Source organism: Glycine soja, chromosome 11, assembly GCF_004193775.1.
Source record: "Glycine soja cultivar W05 chromosome 11, ASM419377v2, whole genome shotgun sequence".
Taxonomy (NCBI): domain Eukaryota; kingdom Viridiplantae; phylum Streptophyta; class Magnoliopsida; order Fabales; family Fabaceae; genus Glycine; species Glycine soja.
The window spans coordinates 37,221,710-37,243,239 of NC_041012.1; the positions used below are offsets into that span (position 1 = coordinate 37,221,710).

The 21,530-nt window shown below is 31.2% G+C and overlaps 2 protein-coding genes and 1 long non-coding RNA gene across 4 annotated transcripts; 2 read left to right on the top strand and 1 right to left on the bottom strand.

Moving 5' to 3' along the window:
• Window positions 1–1,791: 1,791 nt before the first annotated feature.
• On the bottom strand, window positions 1,792–9,345 carry LOC114375142. Of its 2 annotated transcripts, none has more exons than XM_028332895.1 (3): window positions 9,072–9,345; window positions 2,687–2,889; window positions 1,792–2,181 (listed from the first exon to the last, which is right to left on the bottom strand). In XM_028332895.1, exons 1-3 carry the CDS (start codon window positions 9,159–9,161, stop codon window positions 1,980–1,982), a joined length of 495 nt encoding a protein of 164 aa, XP_028188696.1. In that variant the 5' UTR covers window positions 9,162–9,345; the 3' UTR covers window positions 1,792–1,979. The 2 variants fall into 2 exon arrangements, with proteins under 2 accessions (XP_028188696.1, XP_028188695.1); XM_028332894.1 differs by having other exon boundaries at window positions 1,792–2,165; window positions 9,072–9,336.
• On the top strand, window positions 3,882–7,009 carry LOC114375143. Its single transcript, XR_003658718.1, has 2 exons — window positions 3,882–5,044; window positions 6,831–7,009. It is a non-coding gene; the product is annotated as an uncharacterized LOC114375143 (long non-coding RNA).
• Window positions 9,346–13,266: 3,921 nt separating the features above from the next.
• Window positions 13,267–20,495, top strand: LOC114377219 (mitochondrial inner membrane protein OXA1-like). Its single transcript, XM_028335644.1, has 10 exons — window positions 13,267–13,442; window positions 13,991–14,469; window positions 14,979–15,069; window positions 15,414–15,461; window positions 15,748–15,806; window positions 16,321–16,396; window positions 16,501–16,632; window positions 16,868–16,975; window positions 18,543–18,597; window positions 19,925–20,495. The coding sequence occupies exons 1-10, from the start codon at window positions 13,287–13,289 to the stop codon at window positions 20,188–20,190; spliced, it is 1,470 nt and encodes a 489-aa protein (XP_028191445.1). The 5' UTR covers window positions 13,267–13,286; the 3' UTR covers window positions 20,191–20,495.
• The last annotated feature ends 1,035 nt before the right edge of the window (window positions 20,496–21,530 follow it).

Genomic DNA, 21,530 nt, shown 5'->3' on the forward strand with positions numbered 1-21,530 from the left:
AAAGCAAACCAAGATGTCAAATATAACTAAATCTGTATTGAACAAAGTAAAAGATTTACATAGGACCACTCAAAACTCATGCAACCATGTGTTTAAAAGCACACGTTACTATTTTAAAATGACTTGTCTCAAACTTTACTAAATAAACCTTTTATCAATTAGTCTATTTTAATTGGTTGAATAAAGTATGTCGGGTTATAAAATGTGAGTTCTCTCATAATATCTTTAATTCTCGGAGATATAAGATTAATTAGATAATTTAAAAAAAAAATTGTAAATTCAATCTCTTTTATTAATAAAAACCATCAAACTAACAATTAACATTTCCCATTAAAAAATTATCTTCCTTTCCTTTACTGCAGATAAGGTAAATAAACCTCTTTAATTTAAGCCATATCAAACATCATATAAGAATTTTAGCACTTGAAGAGGGGCGGCATTGGAATAACCAGCATGGGTGAAGTGGAAAATTAAAGCAGTGTGATGACCTCTTGATTGGTGACTAGAGAGAAGATGGTAATTGAATTGGATTAGGTACATAATGACTAGGGCAGTTAAAAAAGATTGGACCATTTTGATAACACACTGCACTACACTACTGGTATCTATCACTATCCACTCTTTTTCTCATCCTATTACAGGCAGAGGCGGCTCCTTGTTTGTAAATGGGGTGGTCATGGCTACCCAAAAGAAAAAGAAAAAGAACACTTTATTATATATATATATATATATATATATATATATATATATAAATTTTAATTTTTTTCATTTTGTTTTAAAAAAATTAAAGTACAGCTAAAATTGTATAAATTAAAATTTGGTAAATTTATAATCTTTCAAAATAAATTTGGTTCCTTTGAATGAATAAAGGTAAAGCAAATTGATCTTAAATGAAAAACATGTAAGGGCAATTTATGTTAAACTTTTGTTATTCTTTTCTTAAAAAAAAAACTATCATGTATGTTATATATTGATATAAAGTATAGACCAATTTTATCTATAATTAATATTGGCAGGATAATTTAACTTATTATCTTTAATAAAGTCTCATCTTTCAATCATTTTTTTATTCATAAAACTCTAAATATGAAACTTTTGTTAGAAATTCAAATTTAGTTCTATTCATGCATGTTAGTGTTTTTTCTAAATATATATATTTTTTTTGTGATGGATCAAGATTATTGATATCCTATAATCAATCGTATCAGAATTAGAAACTAATTTTATCTGTAATAAGTGATTATCGTTGATTCAATAAAAAATTTACAAAAAAAAATGGAACTTCAATTATCCCATAAAAATCATAAATCCACATATGAACACACCATGAATTTTCTTAATATATTTAACATAATTTCTCTTAAAATAATTATTAAAAAAATCAAGTCAAACACAACCTTAATATTTGAGTTTTACGTCAATTTGGCTTTAAAGACACATTGAACGCAGCAACCAAATTACGTCATGCTCAATATTAATGTTGAGAACAGGCAAGTCTTCCTGTTTACTGCAAAATGAGATTCACTTCACATAGCCCTATAATTAGAAAGGATTTCTTGTACGTATTCTTTTCTTTTCTGTGAATGTCACAAACTTCTTTTTGACCTAACGAATGACATTAACATCACTAATATTAAAAACAGGTTTTTACTTGTCATTTTATTTTGAAAAGTTATCTTATAGGATATAGGGGTACACAAGTGTGACCCGCAGCGTGAGGCACCACCTATAATGTGACATGATTGAAGAGTCAAAAGGAAGGAAATTATGTATAGTTAAAACATGGGGGGGGGGGGGGGGGGGGGGTCTTATTTTCAACCAATAATTCATAATAATTTACAGGTAGCTTTTCACATCCAACTTAATAGTTAATATTACAAACAATTTCCCCACACTACTACTACTACTACAAATTTCCCATCCTCACACCAGTGTCCCTAGCATAGGGAGGAGGACCATTATTATTAGCTTTCGAAAAACTAACATAATAAAGGTCTGAGGTTATGCCTTTGAAAATAATGAAAGCAGCTCCAGCTCCAAACACTCCCTTCCTCAAGGTCTGGCATGAAGGTGCTCTCTCTCCCATGAGATCGCGGTAATTGGTGTGGTAAGCATTCCTCACAGAACCCGCTAGCAGGCACGAAGCAGCAATGAAAAATGTTACCCTGGATCATACAATACCTGGGAAAATATCAGGTCTTGTTTTGTTTTGTGAGTCTACCAAGCACAGACACCTCTCTTATGTTTCAAACATGTTAATAATTATTTCCCTGACACATGTCAAATACTTACATTAACAAATTACAATACTAACATTAGTTGTCCAATAAAGAAATTATTCTTTGTCGGCATGTCCTGTGTCTGCGTTAGAGTTCGTGTTTTTAACTAATGATGATAATGTAGGGTTATTTTCTTTTTGTTTACTGTTTCAATTTTTTGTGCTAGAAATGATAAAAGGAATGCTGTTATAACTTATAAGGTGATAGTGAAGATCTTTGAGGACAAATAAAGTGAAAATAAGGTGATACTTTTATAATTGTTAATATTAGAAAATGAAAACAGAAAAACATTTCCTTTAAAAGTAAATAGACCAATTGTTTGTGTGAATTGAAATTACCAAGAGAATAATTTAGAGCAAACATATAATTTCTGTTTGTAAGACTAGGAATTAAAAATTAACACATACCAACTAGTGATGAATAAGCAAATTGCCCATGATCTTGATCCACTGGGTCTCATAGCTTTCCCACAGCACAGGCATCTAGTTACAACCATAATGATCACTTGACTGGCAACTAGGATAAAAAAGGACCCCACTCCTAGGTTGGTTGCAATGTCTGAGTCATATTGACAGTAGTTTCTACCTGCACTGTCTTTATTTAACGAGGCCTGCATGTCACTAGAACAGTTAGTTACACTTGAGTAAGTAAACCCATTTCAACACTGCAAAAATTTGTTTCCAGTTTTGAATTTTCGGATCACAACTTTGCACCACCCCTACTATGCAAGTAAACAATACAACATGGAGAAAATGTTGAACTAGTAGCTCATAGTGTGACGTGCAATGAAGAAATTAGCTGATTCTTTAACGTGTTTTAAGGACCTATTTTTCCCAGCTCAAGGCAAAAAGTTGCTGAGATGCGCGAACAAAATTTTAATGCATGCTAAATTTGTTTTTTTTTCCCGAAAGTAACAAATAATGCATCTGGGAATTGCTGAATACATTGCAACTAAAGAATTGAAATGCAAATAATCATAAAGTTCTGCATTACATTTTCTAGAAGTATAATTCAGGATCTAATCGTGAAGGTACAAGTTGGTTCAACTTCCAAATCTCTTAAAATGGGAATAATGCTCCCACATTGACTAGAGACTAGAGAGATCAAGGTTACCTTGCCACATAAGGAAAAAAATAACAAATAAAAAACGCATCTTCAAAACACATACACAAGTGATTATGCCATAAAATAAAAGTAGCTCTTTTATACAGGGCTGAGTCTTTTTAAGTTTATTAAATTAGTATTTTTAGTAACATCTTTATGATAGAAGATGAAGTAAAAATAGAAATGGAGTAAAAGGCCTTTTGAATGTTGGAGTTAAGTGGTAGATAGCAATAACTAAATAATTATCTACATAAAATTACAATTTATAAAGTAAATGGGCTAGTTTTTTAAACTTTGTTTTTTTTATAAAAAAATACTTTTTAAAATTTGGACTTTCTAATAAAAAAATAAACAGGATTTGCTTCATGGAAAAGTATAAAAAAATTACTTTTAAAAAAAATAATTTAGACAAACATATCAAAAAATAAAAAATTACTTATTAAAAATGATGTACAACAAATAAGAATAATGAATAATTAATACTAATAATTAAGTAAATTTTGCACTGCTATTTCCGGTGCTCATGATATCAAACAACACAACCGAAAGTTGTTGTGCTGTACTGCTGTGCATCAGCACGTAACAGATAGAACAAAAGCTTGTGTTGTAACTCAACAATTTGTTCTATGTTGTTCTAATGTACTGTCCCCTAAATGGACTGGCCCTTCATAAGAGTTTGCATGCCAACATTTCTCTGTTTTAAACCTATATCTTCATGTAATGCAAAATCAGCTATAACTCACATGTCTTTTATTTTTATAAGATAGCATTTGGTAATGTGTTAGAATCAGATGGAATTTAACATCTGAGTTCTATTTTATGTCTAGTACGTTTTAAAAACTAAATAGAAATAGAACATGGGATTAAAAAATGGTACATTTTCTTTCCACTTAAAAGGATGAAACCAAGGAGAACCTAGAATGTTCCATTTTGTTCTGTCCACGAGCCAAATGCTACTTAAGACTTTGTAGGAGGTGCGGGACTCACTATTTCCCTAATCTTTTCCTTTATTTCTCCCCCACCAAACAAAGCATAAGTTTTTCAGGTATTAGATATTTCAATGTGAGGATGAGAAATTTTAGGAGGCAAAGATCGTGTGTAGAGGATTCTATACAATTATCATATGATTATAGATCAGATTCTACTTTCTGGGGACTGATTTCTCCTTTTGATGACAACATGTAATAGCAATCATAGTGAAAATAATTACGAGCGTATTTGGATGATAACTTTTAACTGGGTAATTCATTTTAATCATGTAATTGAAATATTTCAAGGTGAAATTATAGATAAATCATTTAAAGAAAAATTAAATTCAGTTATTTTAATAAGGAATTTTATTCCATAGCGAATGCATGAATTGAAATTCTTTGCAAAAATGAGAGAATTTTAATTTCTGCTACTCCTCTCTACGGCCGGTCTCTTTCCTCTCTACGGTTGGTCTCAATCACTCTATACCTACACCTCACTTGCTTTCACTCATTCCTCTCCACCCACACACTCTCCCTTGCGACCCTCGTTCTCACTCCCTCACAGTCACGAAAACCTTCATTCAAATCGTACACTCTCGGTGATTATTACCTCGTTCAGATTGCATACTCTCACGATGGCTACGACCTCCGTTCTCGCTTGATTCAGATCGCACACTCTCTTCATAAAAGGTTGGTTTTTCATCTCCATTATCTAGGGTTAATTTGTGATTTGTGCTTTGTTCTCATTGTTGTGTTATCTAGATCTGAATTTTAAATAAATTTGCTTTCACTATTGGAGATGTGGGAGAAAGCTTGGGGTTTTATTTGGGTTTGAAATTTTTATTTTTTGTTTGGGGTTGAGTTAGATGGTGAGCACCATGTGTTTGTGAATATGCATGAAAGAGGGAGAGAAAAATTATTTAAATTCCACCAATAAGTTTAAAATTATTTTCAGTTTCCATTAGGTTTAATATTATTTAGCATTGAAAAGGACCTCCACTAGTGGGTGCATAAGTGGAAAATTGAAGCAAGTAATTTGCACCTTTGTTGATTTTGCTGAAGCAACGATCTTTATTATATAAAGTATGTTTGTACACATTACAATACTTTATAGGTTAATGATAGTCCTTGGATATATTCCTTATTATCATCATGACTTTAAGTGCTCTATAAGATTTGTCTAAACGGTTATGCCTTTCATTGTGCCTGCCACCATGTGTTTGCTATTTTAGTATCAATGCTGAGAATTGGTAGCAAGTACATTTTTTTTTTCAAATGTATAGTAACTTATTTTTAGTCCTAATCCACTGTTCTTATGTAATGTTGATATCCTAAAGATTAGGCTGAGCTAATTTCAAAAGCTTTTAACTTTTAGATAGGGAGAACATACAACAATATTATACTTTCCCAGCATAGAAGTAATGTGTAGTTAATAATACCTCTGATTATTTTGTTTACCCTGCTTCTTGTAAAATGCAGAAGGGGAAGGGGGTGGGGTGGGGAATTAGATTGTATGAAATGGAAACAAAGTTTTTAGTTGAACCATACTGTTTTTAACCAATAGGAATGTTAAAACCACCATGACTTTAGATGCATCTTCATCCTTCAGCAAGTCCATTTTCAGTTTTATAATTTTTGGGTTTATGGTCATCAATGTGAAACTTTTCAGCAAGAGTTGAATTTCTATTTTTACTTTTCTCACTTACCATAACATGCACTGTTCAATATTGTTATGTTATGCTAATTGCCCAGACACTCACTAGTAGTAGTAATTAATACTGTTATTACCACGGTGCTGCATTTATGGTTTCAGTTAAGTGGGTTTGCTTGGAGTCACTCATATAGAATGCTTACATACTGGAAATTTGACGTATGTGTTGGTGCCTCATTGATTCTAATTGTGGTTGGCATATTCACCATGCATTTTTTGGATCATTTGGAAAGCAATGGTTTGATTATTATATGCAAATACACTATCTACATTGAGTCATATCATATGTAGTGGAAGCACGAGATATTTATATGTGCAGATCTCATATAGGATGAATAAGTTCCTATATCTTCTCATATTTATGTACTATGATATATAAAATATGATATATAAAAATCCTTCATCATTTTGCCTCAATTTATTACTCTGGTCTTTGATTGTTATTATGAATGTGTTAATGTATAACACATGCCATATTATTGTTTTTTTTATCAGCACATGACACAGTATTGTTGTTGCCGGCTGGTTCAAAATTTAAACTATATGTACATTTTATAGATACTTATTTAACTCAATATATTCTACATTTTAATTTGTACTTCAAGATGAAAACTCTACACCAGTTAGTAATTCCATCTGATTTTAGTCCTATAATTTCTTTTCGAATATAAGCCCCTATATTTTTTCTTATGGTTAATTATGTTTCTAGGTTTGAAAATTCTATACCAATCATTACTAATACAATGATTTTTTGTTGATGTGCAGGGATAGATCGTGAGAATGTCTTTTGGCTTATGTGGGGATTACTTTTTTTTTTTAATGCAGCTTTTCAAAATATATCGATGTCTTAGGTTGTATTCTGAAATCAGTAATGTTTAAATTATTCTCATTTTTATATTTTTAATGACACTGATGATGATAAAATGTAAAGAAGGTATTTTATATATGCTTCCTTTTGTTTTAGTTTTTCTTGTTGAAATATTTTTTTTATGCTTTAGTTCTAAATTTATATTGTTAAAATATAATTGGACATGAATATATATACATTTTTAAAGCAATTATAAAAATATTTTTTTATTTATATGAAAATTTATATTTTTAAAATATAATTGGAGAAAAAATAAAAATTTTAAATATAAAAATTGAAATTAGTTAATTCAAACAAAGACTTTAAAAATATAAAAAAATTAAATTGGTTTATCCAAACAAAAGAATTTTAAAAATCTAAAAAAATTAATTGATGCCATTTTAATTTTCCTGAATTTTAAAATTCCTGGAATTTTAAAATACTCCATCCACATTTTAATCTGACCCTTGCTGGTTGAGATCTATAAATATTTACTTAAGCTCAGTGTTTTAGATCTTCATGAATGCAAGCTAGCCTTTTTGTTCTTAACCATTAATTCACCATAATAGGATATCTGATTTTCATGATTGACGCACAGTAGAAATCTCCAATCTTCAAGCCTATATTTTCTTGTACTGCCTAACTAGTGGTTCAGATTAGAAGTCATCCTACCCACTTGGGTATAATTTTTTTCATTTTAAGACGTGAGAACAAGAACTGATTTGATTATACAATCATTTATAAATTACTAACATAAAAAAAGCTAGTTAGTCCTAAGTACTAACACAATCACTTAAAAATTCATTTATATTAACTATTTAAATAAAATTTAATAATTGAAATTCATTGTTCTTGTTTTTCATGACATATAGGAGATGTAGTTAGCGAAAAAAAATCATTTTTATATGAGAGGTGAGAAAGACAAATATAAAATATATAATCATATATGGATTATCTACATTAAAAGTTCTCTAGAATCATGCAAAATATACAACCATAAAGTAAGGCTTAAATGTGTATTTAAGTCTTCTAAAATATGTATGATTTAATTTTTAGTTCTTACAAAAAAAATCTTTGATTTTCATTCCTAAAAATTAAAATCATTATTTTTTTATTCCTATTATTATGATTTATGTGACACACATTAATGTGTTTAACATAAGTCAAATGATCATATCAGAGAGACCTATTAGTATTTGTGATAGGTTAGCATGTGATAGCTATATTTTTTTTTCTCGATTCTCAAAATAAATGGTTTTATAATTTTATTATCCACTTTAGAAGATTAGGGACCAAAAATATGATTTTAAATTTTGAAGGGATGAAAATTAAATATTTTATAGGAATTAAAACCCAAATTTGCTTATTTTATATATAAAAAAAACAAATATTTATTTTTATAGAAACCAAAATCATAACTTATTCATTTTATAAAGATTAAAAATATATTTAAGTTTGTTTAAAAAAATAAATATTAAAGCAACAAAGTAATATGACAATTTTAAAAAATTCACATAATCTACGTGTTCTAATCTTAACGTCCGTCTATGATATCTAATGATGAATATTTATCCATTCACTCTCTGGTAAAAAAATAATATTTAAAAAGCATATCAAAGAAGAAATCATGCTTATCATAAAAAATAATTATAGGGAAGTCACGTCACATCTAGTTAAAATTAAAAGTTAATAGTCACGTGATGATGTATATTTATCTTCAAAATCAATAATGCAAACTTATAATTTATATTTTTCACAACAACGTTTCATTTTTCATACCTTCCTTTCCTTGTTGTATATGAAGTCAAGGAAAACATAATAAATAGAGAACAGAATAATAAACAATCACTGAATCACCTGATCTTTTCATACTAAGAAAATAATATAATTATCAACCTCTACCAAGATTAATCGCAATAACTCATCCACAAAAAATTCAAGTGATCGAATATCATAATCGCACTCTTTGTTAATTTTCCCCATTCAGACTCAGATAGTATGCATGTGACAAAAAAAGAACGCATAACTAATCCAATTAAATTAAATCCATACTGAAAAAGTATAAGAAAAAATCATAAGATCATAAGCAAAGTCTAAGGAAAAGAAAAACCAAAAAAAAAAACAGGCCAAGAAAGAAAGAGAAGAAGAGAGTGACTCACAGTATTCCTTCTTTGCTTTGCAGCAACAGCGAGAGCAAAAGCAACCATATCAAGCACAACCACCACCGCCAGTAAGAGAGACGAAGCCATAGTAGCTGACCCACCACTTAAATCTGAATATGTATACACAAAAACACCACAAAAAGGAAGAAGAAAAGAATGGATTAAAGACTAAAAAATGGAAACATTATATTAAGCTCTTGAGATTGTAACAAATAAATAAATAAATAAAAAGCTTGTTCGGAAGCAAATGGGAGAGTAAAGAAGCAAATCAATTTAAGTATGCAACTTTTGGCTGCATTTGTAAGCTTTCTGGCGTTTTTTTGTTCTTTCGATAGTAACTTTCTGGCGTTTTAATTGGACGAATAGCGCCTATATTTTGTTATATCATATTTTTAATTATTAAAAGCCACATCTCCTAGTTGCTTAAAAAATGAAATGAATATTATATTACCCAAATATGCCGATACGGTTCATTTAAACTAAATAAATATATATAAAAAATAATGTAAAGATACATTTAGCATTAGTTGAAAGTAAAAATCAAAATTATAAAATTATATATTTTGTTATTTCCACAATTATTTATTTGATTAAAGAAACCAAATATGCACTTTAACCATTGTGCATTAGTAACGTTCGTTTTATAGGTTTTAATATGAATAAATAGTTGTTTTTTTCTTAAATGTCTAATTTATTGATAAATATATTCGATCAAAATATAAAATTTCGCCTTCAAAAGTGTAAAAAGTGTGATAAATATATTCGACTATTAATTTTTGTCCATCACCGTTAATAAAATAGCCTACATGACACATAGAGATGAATTTGTCATGGAAATGATAGTCAACGTGACTATCTCTAATTATCAATATAGGGACATATTTGTCATATAATATTTTCTTAACTTTTCATCTTTCCATTCTGGAATAGGAATAGGGTAAATAATCATTTTTATCCATGAATGTGTAATTCACTGAAAAATGTGTTGATGAAAGATGAAAATATAAAATTTAGTCCCCGAAAGTGTAAAAAGTGCCACAAATATATCTGACCATTAATTTTTGTGCGTCATCCTTAATAAAATAACCAAAAATCGAAGAAGTGAAATATGAAATATATTTATCTTTTATTTATAGTAGATTGTGACTAATTATTATCATTCGGAAAAATTTGTAATGATTAGTACACTTTTACAATGTTTATTTTGGTAAACAGATACAATGTTTTATTTTGAACAATTTTTATTGCGATAGACAAATTATGGTTGATAATCAATATTAATGTTATTATTGTGTTTATTTTAAATTATGTTTATCAATACATATTTTTAAGTGATTATTGTAATGCTATGTTTTTAACGATAAAAAATGGCAAAAATTTACCCTAAAATTATATTTTACCCTTAAATAAAATGAAATTTTTGGTCTAACAAATTAGTCAAATAGAAATATATTGATATTTAGGTCCAATAAAAAATTACTGACATTTTTGTCCAATAATGATAACTTGTTAACATTTTGGTCCAATAGATTATACTAACATTTAGGTCCCAAAAAAAATTACTGACATTTTTTTCCAATAAAAAAATATTGACATTTTCGTCCAACAAAAAGTTACCAACATTTACGTCAAAAAATGGTATCTCATGAACATTTTCGTCCAATTTAATCAGCATGATCCGTTGATAATCATTTTAGTGACAAATTCATTCCTTTGTGCCACGTTACCCACGTAGGCTATTTTATTAATGATGTCGGATGAAAGTTAAGACTAGATATATTTATTGCACTTTTTACACTTTTAAAAATTAAATTTTGTATTTTCATTTTTCAGGAACATATTTGTCAACAAATTATATATTTTGGAAGAGGAGTGGTTATTTACCCTTGCACTGTCAGCAACAACATTTTAGTTTGAGGTTGTTCATAGGTGTAGGATGAATGGTTATGACACGGTGAGAGATACCCATGAATCATGTCCCCTCGTGCGACAAACACGTTGTTAAGATTTGAACTTAGAAGCATGATGTAACGTTGACTATGGCAATCTAAATGCTAATCTTACTATTTTTTATGCACAATTTATATTTTTTTCATTGTGTTGTTATATTGTTGGCCTCTTAGGTGAAACTTGTTTGATTGAAAAATGGGGGAGTTGTGAAATTTCTAGGAGAAAGTCGAGGACATTAATAACAAAACTTCCGTGAAGAGAGAGCCAAATGAAGGATAAGGATCCAAAACAGTCAAACCTAAAGGAAATTTGATGTGCCATTAATTAAGAAAAATTGCACAACACATAATTAATTACATAATTGAGACGACTTGATTTTTAGTTTGTAGTTTTAAAATTTTAATAAACTAAACCTAGTTTTAAATTTGAATTTTCAGTTTTAAATTTTGTTTCTATTTTTAGTTTTAATTTTTTTAAAACTTTGACAAAAAAGTTACCTTTCTCAACAATTCCTCTATCCTTCAACCCATATCACATTCCTTGTGAAGCATGATGTCAATCCAACACCTCTCCTTGGATCTACTTGCCTCTTCTCCATCCTTTGAATTCAACATCATCTTCAACTCCACACAAACAAGAACCGTCAGTCTACTTTTACAAATTAAATGGCACAACCAAATACATAAAAAAAATGAAAAATAAAGTAAAAATAAATGTGAGAAGTAGAGGGGAAATAAAATGAAAATAACTTGTAATCAAATTTCACACCTTTGTTATTTTATTTTTTTACCTTAGCTTGCATCATTATAAAAATAAAAGATTCAATATAACTAGGCATATATAATAAAAAAACGGATGGCTAGCATATAACTTAGATAGCTCATGGACAAAGTTTGAAGAAGTAATTTTCTGAACTCAACTTGATATAATTCTTCCCAGCTCTGTAAGCATGATCTTTTTGAATGGATACATTCCACTACGCGCGTATTTAATTAACTGCAATCAAGTTCCAAAGTGATATCTGAAATGTTCATAGATTGCACACCCAATTTATAGCAGTAAAAAGTGTCTTGGCCTCGGCTTAATTCTTGAGGTGTCGGTGACCCATGAAACCAAGATGTTGTAGCAGAAACAAAACCTCCCTAGTGGTTCCAAATCCATAGACGCCATCTTCATGAAAAATAGATAATTGTTATGGTTTTTGGATGCCCTCCCAAACCTTTTCATTTCTCGACACCATAAGATTGCAACTAAAGAATAGCAATGCTCCTCATTCAAAGCTGATAGAATATGGAAAACAAATTCTTTGAGATCGTTGAATCATTGCCCAAATTCTTGACAATCAAAAAACAAATGTCAGTCATTTTCAACACTAGATTCACATAATGGACATGAAATTGTGCACTGGACACCACGCAATGAGAGTCGTGTGAATAATTAGTTGCATTCACATCGGCAATTAGTTGCAAAGTCCATGACAAGAGTTTTGACAAAAATAATACTGCAATTTTAATCCAACCACAATTTTTGTTGTGTGAATAACTTGATTATATGCATGAATCTATCTATGTTTGGTGTATTTATAATTTATAAATAAGCCAGATAAAGATTTAAAAAATGATACGACTCTGTTCTATTAAATAGTGTACGTCAAATCAAATGGGTCAAATTAAAATAAAATTATTTTGTTAAATGTTTATTTTACGACAAAATATCATCAAGTTTTCTTTCCTTTTTTTTTTCATCTCGTTTATAATATTGATGATACAGTTAGTGAAGTTCTATCTTCTACTACGATGACAATTTATATAGTTCTGCTGTCTAGAATTTGAGGATTGTGAGAATTAAATTAAATACTAGAGGACCTTTTAAAAAAATTAGAAGAGATACCTTTCTAAGAAACCTCAATTGTATTTTTTTTTTTGCTTAAAAATATACATGTCATTCCGATAGTGTGATGCTTGAAGGATTTTGGCTCTTTAATTTATAATTGTTCAATTTAGGTCCTTATATTTTCAAACTATACAACTTTGGACTATTTATTAATTTGGCATTCAATATTTGATTTTTTTTAATATGACTCTAAAGTATTGAACAATTAATTTGACATCGGATGAAATTTTCTCTTTAATAATTTTTCTTTTTATTAAAAAAAATCATTAAAAGAGAAGTCTAAACAAACAGGCCAAAAAGAAAAGTAAAAATACAAACGAATCATTTTATGAAATATTATTTGGTCAAAACGGCGTCATTCAGCAGCTCATGGGCGTCGTTTCGAGGCTAGAGAGTGAAAGTAGTAGTGTACCCACAAACCCCTTCTTCTATTCCATTTTGTTTGGAACACTGCGTAAGGCTGCGCCACCACCTCCGCCTCCGTCGTCCACGGCCAGTTGCTTGCGTTCCTTTCACTTTTTTTATGTGAGTTTCTTTCCACAGTGCTGTTTCATTGTTTTCTTCCCTATACGCCTTTGTACTGTTTAACCTAATTTTCCCCCTATTTTCGTCGCCTATTCACTTATATATTAAGCCCACAGTCCAAGGTTTTAGATATCGTTCGCGTTGGGGTTCGTCGCATTTGTTGATATCATAGACAAATGTGGCCGATGCGGTCCCAATTAGGGTCGCGTTGCGATCACGCCCTGTTAAAAACCGTTGATGTTGCGGTCTAAATCACCGTTGAAGATCATTTTTTTAAAACCTTGAGCCCACCTTAAAGAACTTAACATAATTTCAAAGAGTTACCTAGGAATGGGGTTACGTTGGTTGATGATAGATACAAATAGGCAGAAAAGTTATTGATACATGTTGTTTATCTATTATATTCTAAATCTGCTTAAGGTTTTGCAAAGTTTATTTGATAGATTCCTTGGTATCGGAATTTCGGATCAATCATAATTCTGAGCAGCGTGGATTTTGTTATCTTGGCACTATCTGAATTCAGTTTCTTACTTGATGCTGTTTGATAGAATTGGCTAAGAATAATAATGGCGTACCGGCGCTGCCTCTTGATAAGAGGGAGCCTCGTGGATCGGAGGTGCCATCTGTCTTTCAGTTATGTTCTCCACAGCAACAAGGGGAAGCGCGAACGCACCAATGAAAAATCATCTTCAGGAGGGGTTGGTGATTTTACTCAAACAAGGTCCTTTGGAAGCTCTCTTAATGGACAGATGGGGTTCTTCTCGCCTTCCCGAGATAGATTTCTTTCTCCATGCACCGGATATGGTTTCTGCCAATATATGTCGACGGTGAATCGGGGTTCAGATAAGATTGGCAGTGATGTAATGACTGATGTGGCTGATGTCCTCGCTGACACGACCATGGATTCTGTAGCTTCTCAGGCTCCTGTTGTTAATGAGGTTGCTATTGCTGCTGCTGATTCTTTTTTGCCTGTACAGGCCTTGCAGTACGTGATAGATGCTGTGCATTTCTACACTGGCTTAAATTGGTGAGTCTCTCTCTCTATATGTGTGTGTGTGCGTGTGCGTGTGCGTGTGCGTGTGCGTGTGTGTGTGTGTGTGTGTGAAATGATGAATCCTAAGTGTATTCCAAAATAGTTCAGAATTGGTATCATGCATGTCAAGTTATCATTGGTCTATTTTTTCCTTTTACCATGGATTTGGATTTGTACTAGCAATTCCTTTAGACTGTTTGTTTAATTATAACTTGCTATACATAAGTACTGAAGGTACTGATTTTACTTTAATATTTTCTGAATTGGAAACTCAGTTATTTTGTCATTTTGAAATTTATAGAAAATTTAGTTTAGGGTTTCAAGCCTATGCTATCGCTAGCAAGTTGTTCTTGCCCTATTAGTATGTGATGTAAATTCTGGAATTTGATTATCCAAAGGTGTATTCATTCATAAATCATAAATTCATAAAATAATACATCTAGGATTTGGTGACACATTAGTTTTGAATGGAAATTGTTAATATTATAGCTTCTTTGTTTCAGGTGGGCAGCCATAGTTCTAACAACCCTGTTGATTCGAACCGCTACAGTTCCACTCTTAATAAATCAACTTAAGGCCACTTCTAAACTTACGGTATATTATGCTACTTTTAACTTCATCTTTGTTTCTTGCTAAAATAAAGTAATGGCAATGACTCTTACTTGTACCTTTGTCCTTCGGATGTCCTGATTGGAGTAAACACAATTTAAACATTTGGAGGAAACTGTTTGCCACTAGTTCCCCTTCCCTTTTTGGATTAAGATCTCCTTAACATGGATTGGAAGGTTAATTCCTTAGCTTCACAAGTCTGTTCCATTGTTTTATTCTGTTTTCCATAAAGGCCCTCAAGCTTGTTATAGTTGTTATATCAATAATGCACTTTTTCCATATTCTAATCTATTTTGTTACCTAAGCTTACTGTTTTATGTATGTGACAGTTAATGAGGCCTCACTTAGAAGAGATAAAGCAAGAAATGGAGGGACTGGTAATTATCAATTCTTTTTTAATTACGGATGATAGTGCTATGCTATTATATTGATATGCAAGTGAGCTAAGGGGCCTCCGAAGTTCTGTTGTCTTGTATCCATAAATTTTAGTTTGACTCAAATTTGTTAAAAGTTTTAGTTGGTTCACCTGTATAGTATCTGTCCTGGTGATCTATGTGATGGAATGGATCCTTTTTGTTGCAGAAGTGTTTTAAGTTTTGGATTTTATTGCATGTATTTTCAAAAGAAACTTTTTCTCTGATCACAATGACATCCAATTTTCAGACTATGGATCCTGTAGCTGTTGCTAAAGGTCAGCAGCAGATGAAGAAGCTATTTAAGGAGTAAGTGGTTTCTTAATTTGCTTGTAAAAGATATCCTTGACATTATTTTTGTGGTCTCTTTTAATCTATTCTTTAGCTGCTAATAAGTCAGTTTTTACCCTCTCAATCTGATGTAATTACTATTTTTTACATTTATATTTAATGATATAATATTATGATACATTAGTGGAGCAATCGTTGTGGTGACTTGTGAACTATGATGGCCATACCTGAAATCATTAAATAGCAGTGTTCTGTTTTAACTTTTATGAACTGATAACATGGCTTCACTTGCTAACTGTTTTCATTAGATGGAAAATCTTGCATCTGAAGACAGGTGTTATCAGATATTTAAACATTTCTTTGTTTGGTTAGTGCAGATAGTTAGAAGAGTAATTATTGCTTAATGTTTAAGAACTAAGACTTGTGTGGTTCATGGCTTTTAAGAAAGTGTTTCAAGTATTAAGTCAAACTTCATAGTTCATGGTTCTTTGTTTGACTGAACATTATCTTCCTTTGGTTTTGATAAATGCAGATATGGTGTGAGTCCTTTTACGCCATTGAAAGGACTCTTTATTCAAGGCCCTATTTTTGTTAGTTTTTTTCTTGCGGTAAGCTGAGTTTCAACTTTCAACTTGATGGTTTCCCAAATTGTAAGAGTCTGAGGAGGCTTTATATTGTTTATATCCATTCTCATTTTTGTGTTTAAAGATAGATAACAAATATGGCTGAAAAAGTGCCGTCATTCAAGCATGGTGGAGCTTCTTGGTTTATTGATCTCTCAACTCCTGATGCCCTGTACGTTTTTCCAGTTTTGACAGCATTGTCATTCTTAATAACAGTAGAGGTGATCATTTTCTTTTCAGAAACTTTCAACCTTCTTTATAATTCTCTTTCTAGATGACTTTCTTTATTCTTGATTGAGTGCTTTTAGTCTCCTGTTTTGAATTTTATTTTTTATTCACTTTATAACTGGCCACTTCTAAAGAAATGAAGAAGTTTTAAATTGAGTTGGCAAGAGTGGTGTTATCTGTTATATTTTGGTTCTAATTTTGATTAATTTGTTTCTTATTGTTCCTCAGTGTAATATGCAAGAAGGGATGGAAGGAAATCCTGTGGCTGGTACCATGAAAAATGTCTCTAGGGGTCTTGCTGTTCTTACAGTTCCTTTCACCATGGGATTTCCAAAGGTAAGCTTTTCTAGCTTAGCCTTCTTTGGAATGAAAAACTTCCCTTTGCTTACACTTATTTTTGCATTTGAAGTAGTTCTGTCTGAACTTTCAGTAAAATATATTGCATCCTATCCGCATGTGCAGAACCATGTCCCAACACTGTTAAAATGCCTTGGAATGCAAAAGCTACAGTGGGTAGCATTTATTTTAATGTGCATCTGTGTATTTGTGACCCATTTCCAAACACACTGTACAGTTTGCTTATTGACTGGTAACTTTGCAAGTGTAACATGCTATCTATGAAAGAGAAAGTTTCCAAAAGGCACTTAATACTCTTTTGATATCTTAAAATACTTTTAATATCAAAATCTGCTTTAGCTGTAGATATAACGCATCATATGCATTGTGTGGTTTATATAGAATGCAGAGAATGAATGAGACCTGTGTGAAACCGTTTCAGGAGAATGAACACTGCAGTCAAATAATCTGATAGGGTGCTTTTGGTAGCTCTATCATTTCCTTTTTGTAAACAATTTAAACTTAATCACTTTTCATTTTTTGTATGAAAATTAGTGAAATAAAAGCAAAAAGGTAAAAATAGCAAATTGCTGTATGTTTCATATTGGTGTTATGGAATTGTACTGGCATCCATCAATTACATGACTTTAAGTCACATGCAATTAATGACATGATCTGAATTGCTGACTTGTCAAATTGTATTGAATTATAAAATTTGAACTATGGTTTTGACTGGTGTTGTATGTGAGATTAAGCATTTTTTTGTTATTACAATTGTCTTTTGAGAAGTACTCGGTAATAACTTGATTGCTACCAACCCCCCCCCCCCTGTATTTTCTCGTATAGAAAAGATCTTTATAGTTGTTTTGTTGTGGGGACTGTGACTGCAGATGGAGCATAACAGTTAACACTAGAATTACCTAACAGAAACTTCTCTCTTTCCATCTAGTGTGGGACTACAAAATTAATTTCTTGGCTTTTATGTGAGTGTCAATCCATATTTTTTTAGGGTGGTTCTCTTTCAGGATCTCCCTAGAGATCTGAGCACCATTGAAATGATGTCTTTGCTGCTTTATTATCTTGCTGTTTATTTATCTATCTTTCAAACTCCAGAGGATTTCCTTTTCCCTCCTTTGTACTATCAGAAAGGTAGGTCATAATACTTCAAAAATTAATGTAGTAATTTAATGTTTGAAATATAATAGGAAACCTGAAATATTCTGTATTGACTAAACACAGAATGTTCTATTTTCTCAATTTGAAAAGAGATGACTTAATAGTTATGAAAATTATAATATACCTTAATTTGAAGGGTACCTTTTTCAAAGCAAAGGTTTCTGCAATCCATGCCTTATATATGCTATCAATATAGATAGGTTATTGATTATGCATTTTCCATCCACATGTATTGGGTTTATATGCTGTATTTTGTTTGAAATATCTAATGGTGCTTAGCTGATTGAAAAAGAAAAAGGGTGCTTGCCTATTTTCTTTTTACAGTTTTCATGTTTGCTTTCACTTGTCATTCTATATAATTTGAACTTGCGTTTTTTTTATAATTTTGCAGGCAATATTCTGTTACTGGGTTACATCAAATTTGTTTTCACTTGTGTATGGACTTGGTAAGGCTCTTGAAAATTTTCATTTCCTATTTTACTTTGTCTTTTCCAATTTTCACCACTTTAATAAGGCAGAACCTGAATTTCTTGAAATGCATATTGCTTTGGGCGTTGATTCCACGTAGTTGAAGAATCCATGGCTCCATAATCTTGGTATTCTTGTTGAGTGGACACTTCTTTATTCATGATGATCCAAAACACTCCCAAGACGCACTTACAGTCTTGCTCTCCTAATTTTTCTGACTGATCTAATGTTTTAAACATATCAATGATGTCGAAAGTCTCACAATTGTTCATAGCCTGACTGACTGCTATTCAGTTGTTGGTCCCTTCTGTATTGAAAATCTGCTTGTTTTATGATCTACGCCAAAAATTAGCATAATTTCAATCAATATTTTACTCCATGCAAAATTACAACTATCTCATTAGATATGCTTTGTTTTCTCAACCTTAGGACATATTAGACAATTTCTGTCTTCTGCTTGAGTTATTACTAGTTTTATTTATTTGTATTTAGTTTCACAAGCAGAATGTGTAGAGCTGTTTGGAAGGTTTTCTCAAGGTTGTCATAAATATGGTCTGTTTGATTGTAATCAGATACTTGGTTTCCTTATTATTAGCCTTTGATAGGATAATTTACTTGGTCCATAGTTGTAGGATCAAGATTAAGATTAGTTCATCTTTTGGATAGCATCTTTGTATACATATTCGTACACCTACTATAAATCATTCAACTTAGTCTAGATTCTGTTGATATCATTGGTGGGACTTGAATTGGAGGACTAAAATTTATTTAAAAAGCACTAAATTCTGACATGAATTTAGTCCCATAGTCATTGAACATGATGTAAAAATTGTCTTTATGTTAGGATTGTGAGATTTAAGGACCGCATTTATGTCATTTTCAAAAGAAGACTAAATTGATGTCGCTTTCTATGATTGGGAAATTTAAAATGTTAGCTTTTCTGAAATGAAAGAAGAACTGATGCTAGTGTTTTTGGAGGACCAAATTGATGTTGCTTTCTATGATTGAGACACTTAAATGTTACTTTTTCTGAAATGATGAAATGACCCCGGGGTGGGGTTAAACGGGGTTAGTTAAATAAATAGAGGACCAAAATTTTCTTAACAAAGCGAATAATTGCAGTAGGTCTATAAGACCCAAGTTTTAGGCTGTGTTTCATGTATGGACTAAGTGTATACTTATTTATGCATTAAAAGGATGTTTTTCCACTCTCAACTGCATAGTAAAAACACAGGTGAACCTTTGCTATGCTCCTTTTATTTTTTTTCCTGATCCCTATTTGCTCTCTTTTTTCTAATTTTACAGTGCTTAAAGTTCCTGGCGTAAAGAAAACTTTGGGTATTCCTGAAATACCTGTTGCTCCACCCACCACGACCAGTGCTACTCAATCTCCCTTTTCTATATTTCCTGCTCTAAAACAAGCTACATCTGCAACAACAAATGGGTCAAGCTCAATACCAGATGAAGCTTCAAAACATTCAAATAAAAAGATATCTTCTGCTTCTGTTATTAGTCAAAGGCTTAGAAGTTTAGAGAAACAAGTGAAAGGAAGAAAGAAGAACAAGAAGTGAGGAAAATTTACAATAATCCTAAATTATAACATCTATACATGGAGCAATTGTGCTCAGCATTTTGTTATATTTTATTATCCTGGGATGAGGGAGAAATTAGTTCGAACTTTGTATGTTTAGTCTACACTCGATTCATCGGTTTCTCAATTCTTGTGTAAAACTTGGTCCCTATCAGAAAGGGCGGCCTCAATAATTTTATATAACTTTTCATCCTTCATTTTAATTTTAGAAATTAATGTGATCAAAAGATGGCTAATATGAGCTCTTATTTGACACAAATGGTAAGAGTTTCAACTTTAGTTCAAGTGTGCTTATTTTATTAGGATACTAGGCAATTATTATTTTTTAAGTAAAATTGTACTTTTGGTCCCCTACTTTAGTTTCAATTTTGTATTTGGTTCTCTGATAATTTAATTCACAAATTTGATCCTCTTGTTTTATAAAATCCTACAATGTTTATTCCGGATGCCTCAATTGGAGGTTGATGATTAAGCATTGACGATGACTATCACGGGTGCAAGAGGGTGTTGTTGGAGAGGCAGATACTGCGTCATTTGGATCACGGGGTTGGCTATTGATTATTGGCACGGTGGGAATCTGCATTCTCTCAGGAATTTAGAGCACTTACTCGTCCTTTTCTCTATGCTAAACCTGTCGTTTTGCTAATCTCAACATCACAGCAGATCCATTATACTTAACCCGAGAAATCATCACTATGTCTATATGCGGCATTTATCTAAATTATCTTTATTTCCCACTTATTTTTCAGTTTTTATATACATAAATCTTAAAATTACACTTTCAATTAAAGAAAACAATTTTGCCTATTTTTTATTGGACATTGTTTTTTGTTAACAGACATCGTATATGCTGCATAGGATATTCAAGCTTCAAGCTTGACACTGAAATACGAAGAAGAGTTCTGTGAACATAAACATAGTTTAACAAAATTGTTTTCTTTAATTGAAAGTGTGGAAAACGTGAACATAATTTAATTTTGCTCACGAAATTGTCAATTATAGTACTGGTAAATTAGGTAACAAAAATCCAAATCAGAAGGGACCCACTTTTAAATGTGGAAAATGTGAGTAACACCAATCACGCAACATAGTTAAATTAGGTAACAAAAATCCAAATCAGAAGGGACCACACTTTTAAACGTGGAAATGTGAGTAACACCAATCGGGCAACATAGTTTTTCCGCATCTAGAGAAGTTGCTGTACTAGTAGCCTGTAGGAATAACAAAAGTAGACTTCTAATTATTATGACTGAATTGATGTTGATGTATTTGTGTAGTTTTTGAATTTAATTTATTAAATATTTAGTTAAACTTATTTTT